This window comes from Notothenia rossii, assembly GCF_949606895.1.
Source record: "Notothenia rossii genome assembly, chromosome: 3".
NCBI lineage: Eukaryota > Metazoa > Chordata > Actinopteri > Perciformes > Nototheniidae > Notothenia > Notothenia rossii.
Genome location: NC_136901.1, coordinates 41,282,850 through 41,298,906, shown reverse-complemented (window position 1 = coordinate 41,298,906; position 16,057 = coordinate 41,282,850). Strand labels below are relative to the sequence as shown.

Sequence of the window (16,057 nt, the reverse complement as noted above, 5' to 3'; positions counted from 1 at the left end):
ACAACAACAACAACAACAACAACCCATATGCTAAAACTCGTGTTAACAAGTGGCAGAGGACTCTGTGCACGAGGCTGAGAGTTCAGAGAGGAACGAGTTCACAAACGTGACGTCTCTGCAGGGAAAATGTGCTTCAAATCTCTCCGTTTGATGATGAAAGTAATCAGAAAACATGAGAGGCTACGTTCAGGACTCTGAGCTAAATATGTCTCGTACTGGTTTCCTTACATATCACCACTTTAAGTCCTGGTTTCCTTACATATCACCACTTTAAGTCCTGGTTTCCTTACATATCACCACTTTAAGTCCTGGTTTCCTTACATATCACCACTTTAAGTCCTGGTTTCCTTACATATCACCACTTTAAGTCCTGGTTTCCTTACATATCACCACTTTAAGTCCTGGTTTCCTTACATATCACCACTTTAAGTCCTGGTTTCCTTACATATCACCACTTTAAGTCCTGGTTTCCTTAAATATCACCACTTTAAGTCCTGGTTTCCTTACATATCACCACTTTAAGTCCTCACTTTGACAGTTTTATTCAGCTGTAAGTATGAGAAAACACCATTACACACTGCTCTTTTTAATATGTGTTCTCTGTTTTATTAAAAACTTTTGACTTGACATATGAACTGGGCTCCTGCTGATACTAAAAAGCTCTCATTAAGAGAAGTTATGACCAATACATAATGGTTTGGAATACAATAAAATGACTTTTCTTAGAGTAAAAATGAATTTTTTTTGAGTATCAAAATGTCCTTCTTTTAGTCAACGTGCCGTACTATAAGCAATGTATTTAGCTTTCTCAATTCAAGAAAAACTAATCACAAACAACAAACGGGACTAGCTGTTAAAGAGGACTTATAACGCGAGTGTGGCGTACTGAATAAAAGTTTGAAAGAAAAGAAGTGGAACATTCAGAGTGAGGAGAGAAGTGATAAATAAATATATTTGAAGAGAAACACAGTCAGACGTCAGCTGTGCATCTGCGAGGAGATAAACACATCCAACAGTCAGTCATCTGGAGACACACACACACACACACACACACACACACACACACGCACGCACGTGCGCGCACACACACACACACACACACACACACACACACACACACACACACACACACACACACACACAGCTGGCATGTTCACCTCAGCTGGAGTCGGCTGAGTTATATAAGTATATGAGCCAGCCCACGCGAGTTCACACAGAGATCTGATCAAGGGAGAGTGTGTGTGTGTGTGTGTGTGTGTGTGTGTGTGTGTGTGTGTGTGTGTGTGTGTGTGTGTGTGTGTGTGTGTGTGTGTGTGTGTGTGTGTGTGTGTGTGTGTGTGTGTGTGTGTGTGTGTGTGTGTGTGTGTGTGTGTGTGTGTTTGTGAGATGTGGGGAGGATGAATGCAGGTTTTTAGCAGATCCTTCACTTTAGCAGAGTTAGGTACTTTTTGTGTATTTGTGCAAAATCTATTTTTATCTTTCTGCATATTATAATGGAATTGATCGGACAAATCGATCGACCCCCGCACCTCCTCTTGTTTACGTTTGATGATCTATATTTAGCTTTCCAGAGACTTTTATCGACTGTTATGGATTCAACCATTCTTGATGCATGCTAACCCTGTTTACTCTGCAGAGCATCCTCAAAAAGAAAGAATGTAAAGACATGTCAAATGATGTTTTAATTATTACATTTTAAAAGAAGTGACTTTTTGCTTTAATAATTCCTCATTGAAATGCACATTTATATTTGAACTCTTTTAACGTCCTTTGTTCAGCGTTGAGTCACAAAACATAAATAACGTTATTTCTCTCTCTGAAAGAATCTGAATGCTCTCAGTCAGTACTTGTTGTAATTGCCTCTAAAAGTTAATGAGGTGAGAAGAGGCTTTAAGAGGAGATCCTCTCATCTCTGTCACTGCAGGGGGTCTCTCCAAAATAAAAGTCCTACACCCATTTTTTATTGGAGCAAAACATGAAGAACAGCCTTCATTAATCAGCAGCTCTCCAAAATGAAGGAAGTTAAAGTCATTCTGCGAGCCGGAGGCAATTTATACTTTTGTTCTAGTTTCTGATCATTATTCTTCAAAAGAGGATGTTGCTATATTAGAAAGATACATGTGGATTTTATAATGAAAGTACGGAGCCCCTAAAGGTTCACGGAAAAATGAAAAGTATCTTGTGCGCACAATATACTTTCTCGTGCGAACAAAAAAGTTACCGGTGAGCCAAGTAGGAAGTGGAGTGCACAGGAGACCACCGTTCCATTGCAGACTGTTGTGTTTACGTGGGGAAATGACAGTGCATACATTATTTGAGATATATTTCAAATAGGTGTAGAGCTATTTGTTTAAGCACCGGATCGACAAAACAGGAGAGTCTGTGAACCAGTCTGCCTTGATCTATTCACTCTCACAGTATCTGCTATCTGCACGCAGAGAGCTTCATTAGAACAGCTGAATAGAGATTGAGGCTGCTATGTTTTAACCACACACACACACACACATCGAAACTGCCGTCGTAATGTCCGGTCAGCGCAAGATGTGTAAATAACCCAATTTGTGTTCTGTGAAGCTGAAAAGGATATTACATTGTTTTTGTTACTTGCGTTGCAGTTGTATGTCTTAAATTTAATTTAGGTTAACTTCCTGTTTTATTTAGATGCTTTTATTTTGAAGGCGAGTTTATGCTGTTGACAGGAAGTTGTTGTTGCTGTGGAAACAACTTGACGGAGAAAAGGAGCGGAGATTAACGGAGAAAAGTAATATCGACATACAAAGTAAAGGATAACGTTTATGGTTAAGTGTTAGCACCCCCCGAAGAGGAACAAGCTCTTACGTTGATATTGGAGATTTCAATAAATTCATATGATCAGTCAAGTCTTCGTCCATTATTCGGAGGGCAATGCTACATGATGTGTGTGTGTGTGTGTGTGTGCTATGCTCTGCTCCGCTCTGTGTGTGTGTGTGTGTTCGGTGTATGTGTATGTGTGTGCCCGACACCGGCATTTGGTTTCAAATTACCATGAACAGTAATTTACACACATCTGGCTAGCTCCATATTTGTATTCCCAAGTGAAAGAAGTTTGTCTAATCTTAATCTCGATGTAGTGCTAAATGCTGTCGGAGTGCACCGGAACGAACGCCACTATCATAATATATTCTGAAAACAAATGCCCACACGCACGCACACACACACACACACACACACACACACACACACACACAGACACAGACACAGACACAGACACACACACACACACACACACACACACACCCTGGTGACCGGACATCTTCATAAAACTAATAATATGGCGTAATAATCGGGCAGTTCGATGTGTCTAACCATGAACCTTTTGGGGCTCCGTATGAAAGTGTGTGTGATTGGAGAAATGTGTCCAACATGATGATCTGTTTTTCTGTTGCAGGAACGCCACGCTGACAGTCTGATTCAGAACCAGCATTACCAGGTCAGTGCGTGTGTGCGTGTGTGCGTGTGTGTGTGTGTGTGTGTGTGACGTGTGTGACGTGTGTGTGTGTGTGTGTGTGTGTGTGTGTGTGTGTGTGATAGGTGGTGACCCTTACCCTTGATGACAGTTATCTTTCTAAGCGATCAATACTTCTGTGTCAGCATCCCTGGATTGTAATTTCCTCAGTTTCCAATTAAAACCAATAACAAAAACAAGAAATGTCATTATTTTTGTACATTTCAATATCTTACCTTATTCAACTTGAAGAGGTATATTCTTGAAGAGAAACATTTGAAATTGATGCCTCTCTTATTTGTAAGGGTTATATGTAGCTATAAACAGGAGACTCTTAATTTAGCTGAGCATAATGAATAGAAACAGGTGGGAACTGCTAGCGTAGCATTAAAAAGGGGGTTTTAAGGGGAAAAAGGGAGTGTTAAAAACATCAGAATGTGATTTTCACATATTGTCTTTGGGACTATATTTGTATTTCTTTACTGTGGTTAAACTTCTCGCAGCTGAGATTTAGAAATGTTCCGTTTGTCCGAGATATAATTGAAAGTGAGCAGTGTTTTTAAAATTCTTAAGTACACTTGATTGTTCTTGGCAGCCGTGATGTTATTCTGATTTGCTTTTGGGGGATTTTTGCTGCGAATAAATGGATATCTTGTGTTCTGACACCTTACGTTGGCAGTGTGTGTGTGTGTGTGTGTGTGTGTGTGTGTGTGTGTGTGTGTGTGTGTGTGTGTGTGTGTGTGTGTGTGTGTGTGTGTGTGTGTGTGTGTGTGTGTGTGTGTGTGTGTGTGTGTGTGTGTGTGTGTGTGTGTGTGTGTGTGTGTGTGTGTGTGTGTGTGTGTGTGTGTGTGTGTGTGTGTGTGTGTGTGTGTGTGCAGCGCCAGTACTTTGTGTTTGGCAGTGCCGAACGCTGCTTTGATTCCCGTCCATGTTCTGAAGGATTGCTGCAGGAACGTGCCCTTCACTTTAACTTTGAGTGTGTGGTGTGTTCCTGGCAGAGGAGGAGAGTGACAGGTGTTACTGTGGGAGGATGCAGTGTGTGTGTGTGTGTGTGTGTGTGTGTGTGTGTGTGTGTGTGTGTGTGTGTGTGTGTGTGTGTGTGTGTGTGTGTGTGTGTGTGTGTGTGTGTGTGTGTGTGTGTGTGTGTGTGTGTGTGTGTGTGTGTGTGTGTGTGTGTGTGTGTGTGTGTGTGTGTGTGTGTGTGTGTGTGTGTGTGTGTGTGCAGCGCCAGTACTTTGTGTTTGGCAGTGCCGAACGCTGCTTTGATTCCCGTCCATGTTCTGAAGGATTGCTGCAGGAACGTGCCCTTCACTTTAACTTTGAGTGTGTGGTGTGTTCCTGGCAGAGGAGGAGAGTGACAGGTGTTACTGTGGGAGGATGCAGTGTGTGTGTGTGTGTGTGTGTGTGTGTGTGTGTGTGTGTGTGTGTGTGTGTGTGTGTGTGTGTGTGTGTGTGTGTGTGTGTGTGTGTGTGTGTGTGTGTGTGTGTGTGTGTGTGTGTGTGTGTGTGTGTGTGTGTGTGTGTGTGTGTGTGTGTGTGTGTGTGTGTGTGTGTGTGTGTGTGTATTACCGCCCACTGAGCACCAAATGCCGGATAAATCTCTCTTTGCTCTTTAAATCAATCAGGGTCATCTGTCTCTTTGGCTGATTACTTAATGAGATAAATAACATTTTAATTCAACGGTTGGGTTTTAATATTCTGTATTTTGTGGCAAAATGAGCAAGTTTAACACGTAGGATAAGAGTTTTAAACATTACCATTTTATATATATTTATAAATATATATGAATTATATGATGAAGTTCAAAGACAGTGAAGTAACCATGACAATTGTCTCCAACAGGAAGTGATCCGCAGCCTGGTGAAGAGGTACGTGGCGGCCATGATACGCAGCGCCAAGACGGACGAGGGACTGACGGAGGAAAATTTTAAGGTGGAGTATTTTTAGCTAATAGTTATTAGTTTTACGCTTTTTGTTTTGCTTTAATTTTCAAAAAGCTCTTTATTCTTCTCATACTGCCTGTGCTGCTGCACCTCTTTTCACCCTCTGTCTGAAACCAGAGCCCAGTCTGCTCTGATTGGTTAGCTGGCCGGCTCTGTTGTGATTGGTCAACCGCTTAGAGATGTCCCGCCCCTTATCCTATCACGTACAATGTGTTGGAGCGCTAGCCAATAGAAGCGCACGTGTTACACATTGATGTCACTTTGTTCTGGAAGTAAACAAAGTCGTCCAACAAGCATATTAGGGTCCCTTTAAATGTGGGACTGTTGGTAGAAACATTTAAGGTGCCAATGTTGTCAGGGAGACGCTAACAAGGGATCCAAATAAGTGGATAAGAAAAGAAAACGGCTACAAAAGGGCTGAAACACAAGGTGCACACTGCAACTGTTTACAAAATGATATAATATTAAATTGGATTGGAAAAATATTAAGATATATTATGTATTTCATATCGCTCAGCCTTATCTATATACGATCTGGCATTTAAATGTACATAACATTAATAATTTCTTTATCCTTTTCATTTCACCTCAGACTATGATTTTAAACTTCTAACAGCAACAAACATCCACTTTTAATTAGCAGAGTAAGGGTTAGCATCGTGTTTACATTCACACCAAAAGGCAGACCTGCACCTTAAGATATTAAAACAATTATTTCACCTCCTGCCCAAAATCCACAGCTCCTCCGAATTCCGAAAATTCCTCGCAGAACCGTAAATTATTCCCAACTGATTTAGCTCCTGAGTCTGTTTCCCATGATGCATCTGGAGCGCAGCCTGGGCTTTGAAGTGGAAAATTCCTCTGGGCTTTAAAAAATGCAAAAACAACATCAGGTGCACATCAGGCTGAATCACACACACACAGGGTTGGAGTGTGTGTGTGTGTGTGTGTGTGTGTGTGTGTGTGTGTGTGTGTGTGTGTGTGTGTGTGTGTGTGTGTGTGTGTGTGTGTGTGTGTGTGTGTGTGTGTGTGTGTGTGTGTGTGTGTGTGTGTGTGTGTGTGTGTGTGTGTGTGTGTGTGTGTGTGTGTGTGTGTGTGTGTGTGTGTGTGTGTGTGTGTGTGTGTGTGTGTGTGTGTGTGTGTGTGTGTGATTCAGCTCAGTATGTAGTGTCTCTACTTTAAAGAGTCCTCTCCTGCTGATGTTCAGGTGTATATCAGTATGTAGTGTCTCTACTTTAAAGAGTCCTCTCCTGCTGATGTTCAGGTGTATATCAGTATGTAGTATCTCTACTTTAAAGAGTCCTCTCCTGCTGATGTTCAGGTGTATATCAGTATGTAGAGTCTGTACTTTAAAGAGTCCTCTCCTGCTGATGTTCAGGTGTATATCAGTGTGTAGAGTCTCTACTTTAAAGAGTCCTCTCCTGCTGATGTTCAGGTGTATATCAGTATGTAGTGTCTCTACTTTAAAGAGTCCTTTCCTGCTGATGTTCAGGTGTATATCAGTATGTAGTATCTCTACTTTAAAGAGTCCTCTCCTGCTGATGTTCAGGTGTATATCAGTATGTAGTGTCTCTACTTTAAAGAGTCCTCTCCTGATGATGTTCAGGTGTATATCAGTATGTAGTGTCTCTACTTTAAAGAGTCCTCTCCTGCTGATGTTCAGGTGTATATCAGTATGTAGTGTCTCTACTTTAAAGAGTCCTCTCCTTCTGATGTTCAGGTGTATATCAGTATGTAGTGTCTCTACTTTAAAGAGTCCTCTCCTGCTGATGTTCAGGTGTATATCAGTATGTAGTGTCTCTACTTTAAAGAGTCCTCTCCATGCTTTAATGTTCAAAAAGCTCTTTACTTTTCTCATACTGCAGCACCTCTTTTCACCCTCTGTCTGAAACCAGAGCCCAGTCTGCTCTGATTGGTTAGCTGGCCGGCTCTGTTGTGATTGGTCAACCGCTTAGGAATGTCCCGCCCCTTAGCCTATCACGTACAATGTGTTCTTTAAATCATTAGTTAAATCTCTCCTTTAAATAAAATAGGCCTTTTATTTGATGGTGGAGTATTTCCCTCCTCTCTCTTCAGTCTCTACTCCCTCCACTTGTCCTCCCTCCTCCTCGTCTTCTTGACCTTTACCTTCCTCTCCTCAGAACCTCCTCCTGAGTCCTTACCTCCTCTTCACCTTCTGCCTCTTATCATTGATGTCTCACTTTCCCTCCCTCCTCTCCCTCTTCACCCTCTTTTTCCTCTCTGTTATTTCATTTCAGTTTTTTCACCTGAATGTAAGAATACTTATTTTCTCTCTCTCTCTCTCTCTCTCTCTCTCTCTCTCTCTCTCTCTCTCTCTCTCTCTCTCTCTCTCTCTCTCTCTCTCCAGGAGTTGAAGCAGGACATCTCCAGTTTCCGATACGAAGTCCTGGATCTCCTCGGTAACCGCCGTCCTCCCCGGCGACAGTACTCCTCGTCCAGCGAGACGGCGAGAGAAGACGGCGCCGCGGCGTCAGAAGACGACAGCGAATCAGGCGATGGCTGCTCGAGCCAGAGGTCAAAGGGCGTGACCTTCATGACGCCGATGGAGGACGAGGAGGACGAGAAGAGGACGTCGCCAACGCTCGGCGTGTCCGAGTTGGTGCGCTCGATCTCGGGCATGACGAGGATAGAAGGAGTGGGCGATGGCGAGGAGGAAGAGGAGGAAATGGAGGAAGACGAGGAGGAGGAAGAGGAGGGGAAACCAAAGAGTAACGGGCTGAAAACGGCCGTCGTCCCTCATTCGTCTTCCTCCCCTTCGTCCTTCTCCTCGACTTTCTCCTCGTCGTTCGCCCGCACGAGGAGTCGCCTGCAGCGCCTGGCTCCCGGGTCGAAAACGGACTCCTTCAAACGCCTCTCCTTCCTGTTTTCCCGCTCAAAACGCCGAGCCCCGCCCACGCCGTTGCAGTCCTCCTCCTCGTCCTACACCATCTCAGACGGGTTCCTGCGCCCCCTGCGGAGCCACGACTTCGACCTGGACGATGTGTCGAGGAGCGAGTCGCGCCTGCACGAACTGGGACGCCGTCGACGGTCGGGCGACCTCATCATCGGCGACCCGGCGTTCTCCCCGCGGAGGACGAACAGGGGGCGAGACTCCGTCCTCTTGCCCCTCCCCCCTCCATGCCCCTGCCAATCACTGCACTGCGCTTCCAACATGTCAGAATCCAGCTCCCGCCTCCTGGACTCCAGCGAGGACGTTTTCCAGGGCGAAGGAGGAGCAGGTGGAGGTGTGGAGGAAGGAGGAGGAGGGGGGGGGGTCGGGGTGATGATGGTGATGGGCGGGTGGGTTGGACCGTGCGGTGATGATGTCATCGGGGACAGCTGTGATGTCATAGAGGAATCTGTCACCACGCAGCTATAGAAGGGACGGACAAAACTGTTGTTTTCCCTTTTGTTTTGTTTTTGTTTTGTTTTTAAAAATGGCTTTCGGAGGGACGGAGAGAGACAGAGAGAGAGGAGGCGGCGGAATGTTCTAGAACTCGAAGGTTTAAGGGGTTCTGGAACCCTTCTGCGTGCGCTGAGGATTCTAGAATGCAACGATTTCAGAGATCAAAGGACGTTTTGATACTTGTTTTGGCGAGGAAAGATGGCATTCACTCTACAGAAGGTTCTAGAACTCTATGGAATGTTCTAGAACTCACTCTACAGAAGGTTCTAGAACTCTACGAAATGTTCTAGAACTCACTCTACGGAAGGTTCTAGAACTCTACAGAAGGTTCTAGAACTCTACGAAATGTTCTAGAACTCACTCTACGGGAGGTTCTAGAACTTTACGGAAGGTTCTAGAACTCTCCGGAATGTTCTAGAACTGAGGTGTGATTAAACGGGTTCCGGAACCCTCTCCGCGCGCTGAGGATTCTAGAATGCAACGATTCCAAAGAAAATAACAAAGGGATGTTTCTTTCGAGGGTGGTGTGTTTTTTGAGGGGGAAAGGCAAATGGTGGATGTTCATAAAGACAGTTTGACACATCATTATCCACAATGTTCATTATAAAAAGAACATTATAGAGAGGCAACAAGCTAGCAGGCGCTATACTCAGAGAGATAGCGGCTAACCGCAATAAAGCTGCATTCACACGGTGCACTATTTGAGTTTGGGTGCAGTCATAGTGTTGAAAACAGAGTTAGTTTCATGTGTTTACATCCCCTGCTAGCTTGCACCGCTATAGCTGTCTGTGATGTTACAAAATCAGCAGTAAAAAAAAGCAAGGTTGAAACTATTTGAACTTTATTTTTTCTATTTGAGCGGTGCAAGACGCAGAGATACTTCTGCTCTCTAGATAAAAACGCAGTGGCATCGTAGAGACGTTTCACTGTCATGTGAATGCAGCTTTAGCTAGCAGGTGCCATTGCAAGAGAGATAACAAGCTAACCGCTACTTAGTGAGCTAACTAGCTAGAGAGTTCAGGAGTTACCAAAGTAAACCGCTCGTCGGCTATCTAACTTGCTTGTGAGGTCTTTCAAAAGAGATTCATGACATCCATTAACTGTAAAAACATTAAGTATACATTTGATTTAGCTTTGATGTTGCATTCAGTCTCGTTTCCTTAGCCTTTTCTCATTTTCTACCCTTTACCTGGAATAAGGCTGACAATATAGCATTTTTACTACATAATTATTGTGGCTACAAAGATGTGCAATAACTATATTATCACGGTATCTAAAAACAAAAAATAAAGCTATCAGTCAATTTCATATTTGACTTGATTTAAATGTGCGTTTTATCCGTTTCGCTAATTAATTTTTGCTTTGTGCTTCAGAAAAACAGAGCGATTTATTGGCGATGGATTATTTAATGTGTATTCTTACAATGATATCAACATTGTATTTTTAAAATAATATATAACATCCTATATAAGATACCATCACAGAAATAGATATAGATTTTATCATCTCCTTTTTATTCACAATATGACGCCAAACTTGTCTTTATCAACCTCGGCCATTTCCCACGCTTACCACAACAGAGGAAGAAAGGAGGATATTTCAATTGAGGGATCAACTTTTTTCCTCTTTCCTCCAAACACGCATGATTATCACGGATTTACAAGTAGCCACGGTGACTTTTCTGTTTGGTTTTTCAACACTTGATTTCCTCTTTCCCTTTAACCAAACTCCAAATCTGCAACGGGATTAAACCGTCCACTGGAACCCACTTTACCTTCGGATGGAAAGGGATGAAAATGCAACTGAAAATCACCAAAATGGGACAAATGGAATAAAACCTCCGCTTTAACTGGAATTTGATGGATTTATCCAAAATCCCTGGGAATTCTCGAGCGTTGCTGTGGGTAGCCTGCACCCTCTCTCTCTGCTTCAACAAGGGCCAAGGAACTTTCTTTTATCCTAATAACAGTTATACTACTAATAATAATAATAACAACAAGAGACTTTAATAATAGTAACAAGGACTATTCTGGTTTCTTAAGACTGTCTTTGCTTCTCTTTGAGTTGCCTACGTTTACCCTGGCTTCTCGTTCAGCTCTTCCTTAATAAGTACACTTTAACCTGATGAATACAAATATTTATTGTGAGGAGGAGGAGGAGGAGGAGGAGGAGGGGTGATGATGTGTGAATGGGTAGAAATAAAAAGGGGGAGGAACGGGAAAGAGACACCTTTCTATCTGGGAAATCTATTTTAAAAAGGGAAATTGCACCAGAATTTCATCATGATTTCTTTTTTTATTTTAAAAGGTTGGCATGAGCAGAGGCTGTTGAATTTGTACTCGGCTTTATATAAAAACTGTCAGAGGAGAAAGTAGAGAAATTATGCATGTTTGATCAAAAATAACCACAGTTACCTGCAACACACACACACACACACACACACACACACACACACACACACACACACACACACACATACACACACACATACACACACACACACACACACACACACACACAGGTGAATACCACATATGCAATGAGCAGCTCCTGGCCAAATGATTTGCCCTTTTTGAAATGTCTGCACACACACACACACACACACACACACACACACACACACACACACACACACACACACACACACACACACACACACTCACACCTCGGGCTCGACGCTGTGACCACCAACCGTTTTTTTTGCCCCGCCGGCGACAGAAAGCATCATTGTGTTAACCACGGTGTAACCATGGAGACCCCATAACCCCCTCGCTCAGCAGCCTGTAATCATAATGTCACGTCCTGAGTGTTCGCTGATGAGACCTGTCTCTTTTGGGTTCAACATTGATCCATTTCACGTCGTTTTAGAACAACGACACGGAGACACGCGTCTAACTTTAACATTCCTTATACTAGAAAATTACTTTAATCTTTTTCCTTGTCCGTTGAGTCTGGAGATCACCCGTTGGTCACCTTTCCTAAATGTCAGCTTAACACTAACTTGTAGTGTCCATTTCATGTCATTTTTGCCACAAGAGAAGCATTAAAGATGACACAAAATCATAGTTGTTAGTTGATAATGTTGAGGACGTTGTGATTGTCCTAATGTTTGTCTACTTTAAAAAAGCAGCACTCATCTGTAACTGTGTTCATGTTCCAGTCTCATCGTTGTTTTGCTTCATCAAAGAAATTGACTGTATTTGGTGGAAAACGGTTAAAAGTTTTGATAATTTATTTTTCAACAAAGGGCTCCAGATGAGGCTTCACATGATTTCATCCTGGTATGATCAAACATTTAATGAGGAAATGTCTGTTTTGACTACACAGTTAATTATAGACTCATTATAGGAGTTGAGGAAATTAGAGGGAAAGGAAATACAGTTTGCATTACATTTGTTATCCAAAGCGATTTACATACATTCAGTACTGTGGACAATCCCCACAGGAGCAATTTGAGGTGAAGTGTCTCAGGGACACAACGACATGCTGACTGTAGTGGGACTCGAACTTGCTACCCCTCTGATTCGAAGTCCAGCACTCTATCCACTGAGCCACAGCCGTTTGCAAAACTGAAAGTGCTGCAGACATTATTTAAAAACCTCATAATTTCCCCCTTTATTTATATTTTCAAGCACCTCTTTTTGTTGACGAAACACGACTAAATTAAGCCTTAGTTCACCAAAACATTAGTCAAATTAACAACAGTTCTCAGTTCTCTTTTCTCAGCACGTCTGATTTCCTCCACAGCAGACGTGGAGACGGCAGAGAGACGGGAGAGCGGGAAAAACAGGAGGAGAAGAAATTAGAAAATAAAAGCCCTCGATTCTCCCGGTTACCGCGGCAACCAGCCCTGCATGTCACCACCCCATAATCAAGACCACGCTGCGCCACGAAACCAAACAGGTGTGGAAATCAATCACACCTCATCAATTGGCAGGAAAACCGCAAGGGGCTGAAGATTAAAAAATACGACGATTACAGATTTAGTTCTTATCTGAAAGATTACTTTTATTTTGAAATTGAGAAAATGAACTCAGGGATGCAAACACGGGAGTATTTATGGATTTGAACGGTTATCTGTCACCGCCTATTATTAACACACACACACACACACACACACACACACACACACACACACACACACTATTAGGCAGTGGGAAGGATTGATAATCAGTCACTGATAGATAAACATTGATTATCTGATTCCCCTGTGGGTCTTTAAACCTGCTTCTGCACAGAGTGTGTGTGTGTGTGTGTGTGGGGGGTCAGCTTTGAAATAGAAAACAAACTGACCACCATTGAAGAAGACTTGCTTCTAAGGAGACATGGGATATCACACACACAGACACACACTGTGATAGCAGCATTATAAACTCATGCATTATAAACACACATACACACACACAGCTGCAGGTTAGACGTTAAATAGCTTAAGGCGGCTGCAGCCAGCGGTCCACTTTGATAACCCTATGTGATAACTGTAATGTCACACACACACACACACACACACACACACACACACACACACACACACACACACACACACAGGCCGCTAATAGTCGTGTGTGGCTTCTCTGCCTCCAAGGCAACAGCCTCGTCCACTGTTATAGATCTTAAAAGTGTGTGTGTGTGTGTGTGTGTGTGTGTGTGTGTGTGTGTGTGTGTGTGTGTGTGTGTGTGTGTGTGTGTGTGTGTGTGAGAGAGAGGGGAGGGATGTTTGTTGCATCACATGACGCTGACTACCTGCAGAGAAACACACACGTTATGTACACTAGGCTGCATATATACTAGATGGAGGTTACTCCCCTTAATCCGTGTAAAATCTGACATATAAATAATCTGTAAATGTATTATTCCGACATAAATTACCAACTGTATTTCGCCAAAAAGAGACAGCATTTTTTTCCAATATTGCCATATTTCAGGGTGGATGAATCCCCTTTAATAGCAAAACAACCAGAATGCATACCCCTTTCCATCGTATAGCAGCAGAGAGGTCGTTTAGTTCAACATACTGGTCTCGTCACGACTCATTGATCCTTTGTGTGACTGATCTTGGTGCAAGTATCAGATGTATTGATAAATCCATGTCTGTCTGTGGGGATGGATTATCACACGGACATCTAATTGCGACGTATCCCTATAGACCCGCCCTACTGTCAGTTTGGATCTATTGTGGAATGAAAGGTTTTAAACAAGAGCTAAAATTGTAATTTTTCCGATTTTTCACGACAACACTTGAATATAGCTCGTTCTCCCTCACCCGCATTGTTATCGAAAGTGAAAAATCGCTACTGTATTGGCACCGTGTTTTGGATTTGCTCCAAATTTCTATGGGTTCTTCATTGGCCCATGCTACAACCTCTCACAAAGTTTCATGGAAATCAGACAAGTCATTTTCACGTTATGCTGAAAACCACATAAACCGAGCTGTAAACACGACCTCATTGGCGTAACCGAACCCCCTTTACCGCCATGCATATGAAAGTGAAAAATTCTAACTGTATTGGTACCGTGTTTTTGATTTGCTCCACATTTGTATTAGTCATTCCTTAGTCCATGCTCTACCCTTGCACCAAGTTGCATGAAAATCAGACGAATGAAGTTTTCACGTTATGCTGCTGAAAACCACATAAAGTGAGCTGAAAACGCAACCTCATTGGCGTAACCCAGTGTTTCTCTAACTTTTTCATGCCAAGGACCACTTGACCAATAAAAAAACACTCGCGGACCACCTGACTCCACAAATATCGAAAAACACATCGTTTTTCTAGAACAGATTACAAATCGCCTGAAAATGGTACAAACAGGTGGCAACATGTGTGACGAAGGTGTTGCGCTGAGCTATAGGCTATCATGCAATTGAAAGTGAAACTTAAGCTCGCTCCATTGCGGAGATATCCCCGCGAGAGTGCGGAAAATGTGAATACATTTATTTATTTCAAATGTGAAATTTTAACAATATACTCACGGACCACTAGGGGGCGCTCACGGACCACACTTTGAGAAACACTGGTAACCGAACCCCCTTTACCGCCATGTTAACGAAACATAAAACCATTAGCCTACTGTAAATGCACTGTGATTTGGATTTGTTCCAAATTTGAATGAGTTCTTCCTCAATCCATACTTCACCCTTGCACCCAATTTCGTGAAAATCGGGCGAGTAGTTTTAACGTTGTGCTTCAGATTCAGATAAACGGAGCCGAAAACGCAAGCGTAACCCATGAACAAAAAAAAGGTATAAATCTGAAATAAAAGCACAAAAATGGGAATTACACAATCATTTTTGGAGATTATAAAGCCATACATGTTTCTAAAGCAATATATAAATTAATTGTTTCAATAAATAATGAAATACCAGCACTTATGTCTTGATTTTGCTGAGGGAAAAGTCTTTTTTTTTTTTACTGTTCCTTTAAGAAAAACACCAAATGACTTGGCGGGGCTGCTCATCACACACACACACACACACACACACACACACACACACACACACACACACACACACACACACACACACACACACACACACACACACACACACACACACACACACACACACACACACACACACACACACACACACACACACATGGCATCATTCAGGTTCCCCTCTCACCTCCTAAAGGGATTTTGAGCTTTAAAGATAAAAACCTGTCCTTGTTTTTTCTGTTTTTTGGGATTTCCACATGGATGAATGTATGACTGTGTTATTTTTCTAGAAGCGGACGGCTAGCGCACGTTGTTGACTCTTTAATAAAGGCATCCTTAGAAAAAAACTGGGCTCTGACTTCTTACTTTGACTCCTTTAATGTCTCCAATGATCTGTTTCCTCAATCTGTGGCTTTTAAAACTGGTTTCACATCATTTTAGGGGTCGTGTTTTGCTTTAAAAGCCTTTAAAAATCAACTAATATGGTCTCAACACTCATTTTCCCAAAGAGGTTTGATTAATAAAAGTGCTTCCTCATTGAATATTATCTTTAACATGTCCTGTGAGGCAATGATAGATGGGTAAATGTCTTTTCTTCTTCAGGATTTACGTCAAAAAACAGATTTTGCAGAGAGCTTTCAAGAAATGGGTTAAAGTCATGGCGGTTCTGTTCCTTCAAATGATAAATATGTGATATCATGAGAATGAGGTGGTATTTTACCGTTAGAGATGGAAAATGGAGCTAATCCTACAAAATTGGAAATCTACAAGCTTCACAAACGAGCTGAG

The 16,057-nt window shown here is 42.5% G+C and overlaps 1 protein-coding gene across 1 annotated transcript in view; it reads left to right on the top strand.

Annotated features, from left to right (window-relative positions):
- Positions 1-15,365, top strand: part of trpc5a (transient receptor potential cation channel, subfamily C, member 5a) — a 113,276-nt gene extending 97,911 nt beyond the window's left edge. Inside the window, exons 11-13 of the mRNA XM_079671183.1 lie at positions 3,409-3,469; positions 5,327-5,416; positions 7,796-15,365. Of these exons, the coding sequence (XP_079527309.1) occupies positions 3,409-3,469; positions 5,327-5,416; positions 7,796-8,806 (1,162 nt within the window). The 3' untranslated portion in view covers positions 8,807-15,365. The remainder of the gene's footprint in view (positions 1-3,408; positions 3,470-5,326; positions 5,417-7,795) is intronic.
- Positions 15,366-16,057: the final 692 nt, after the last annotated feature.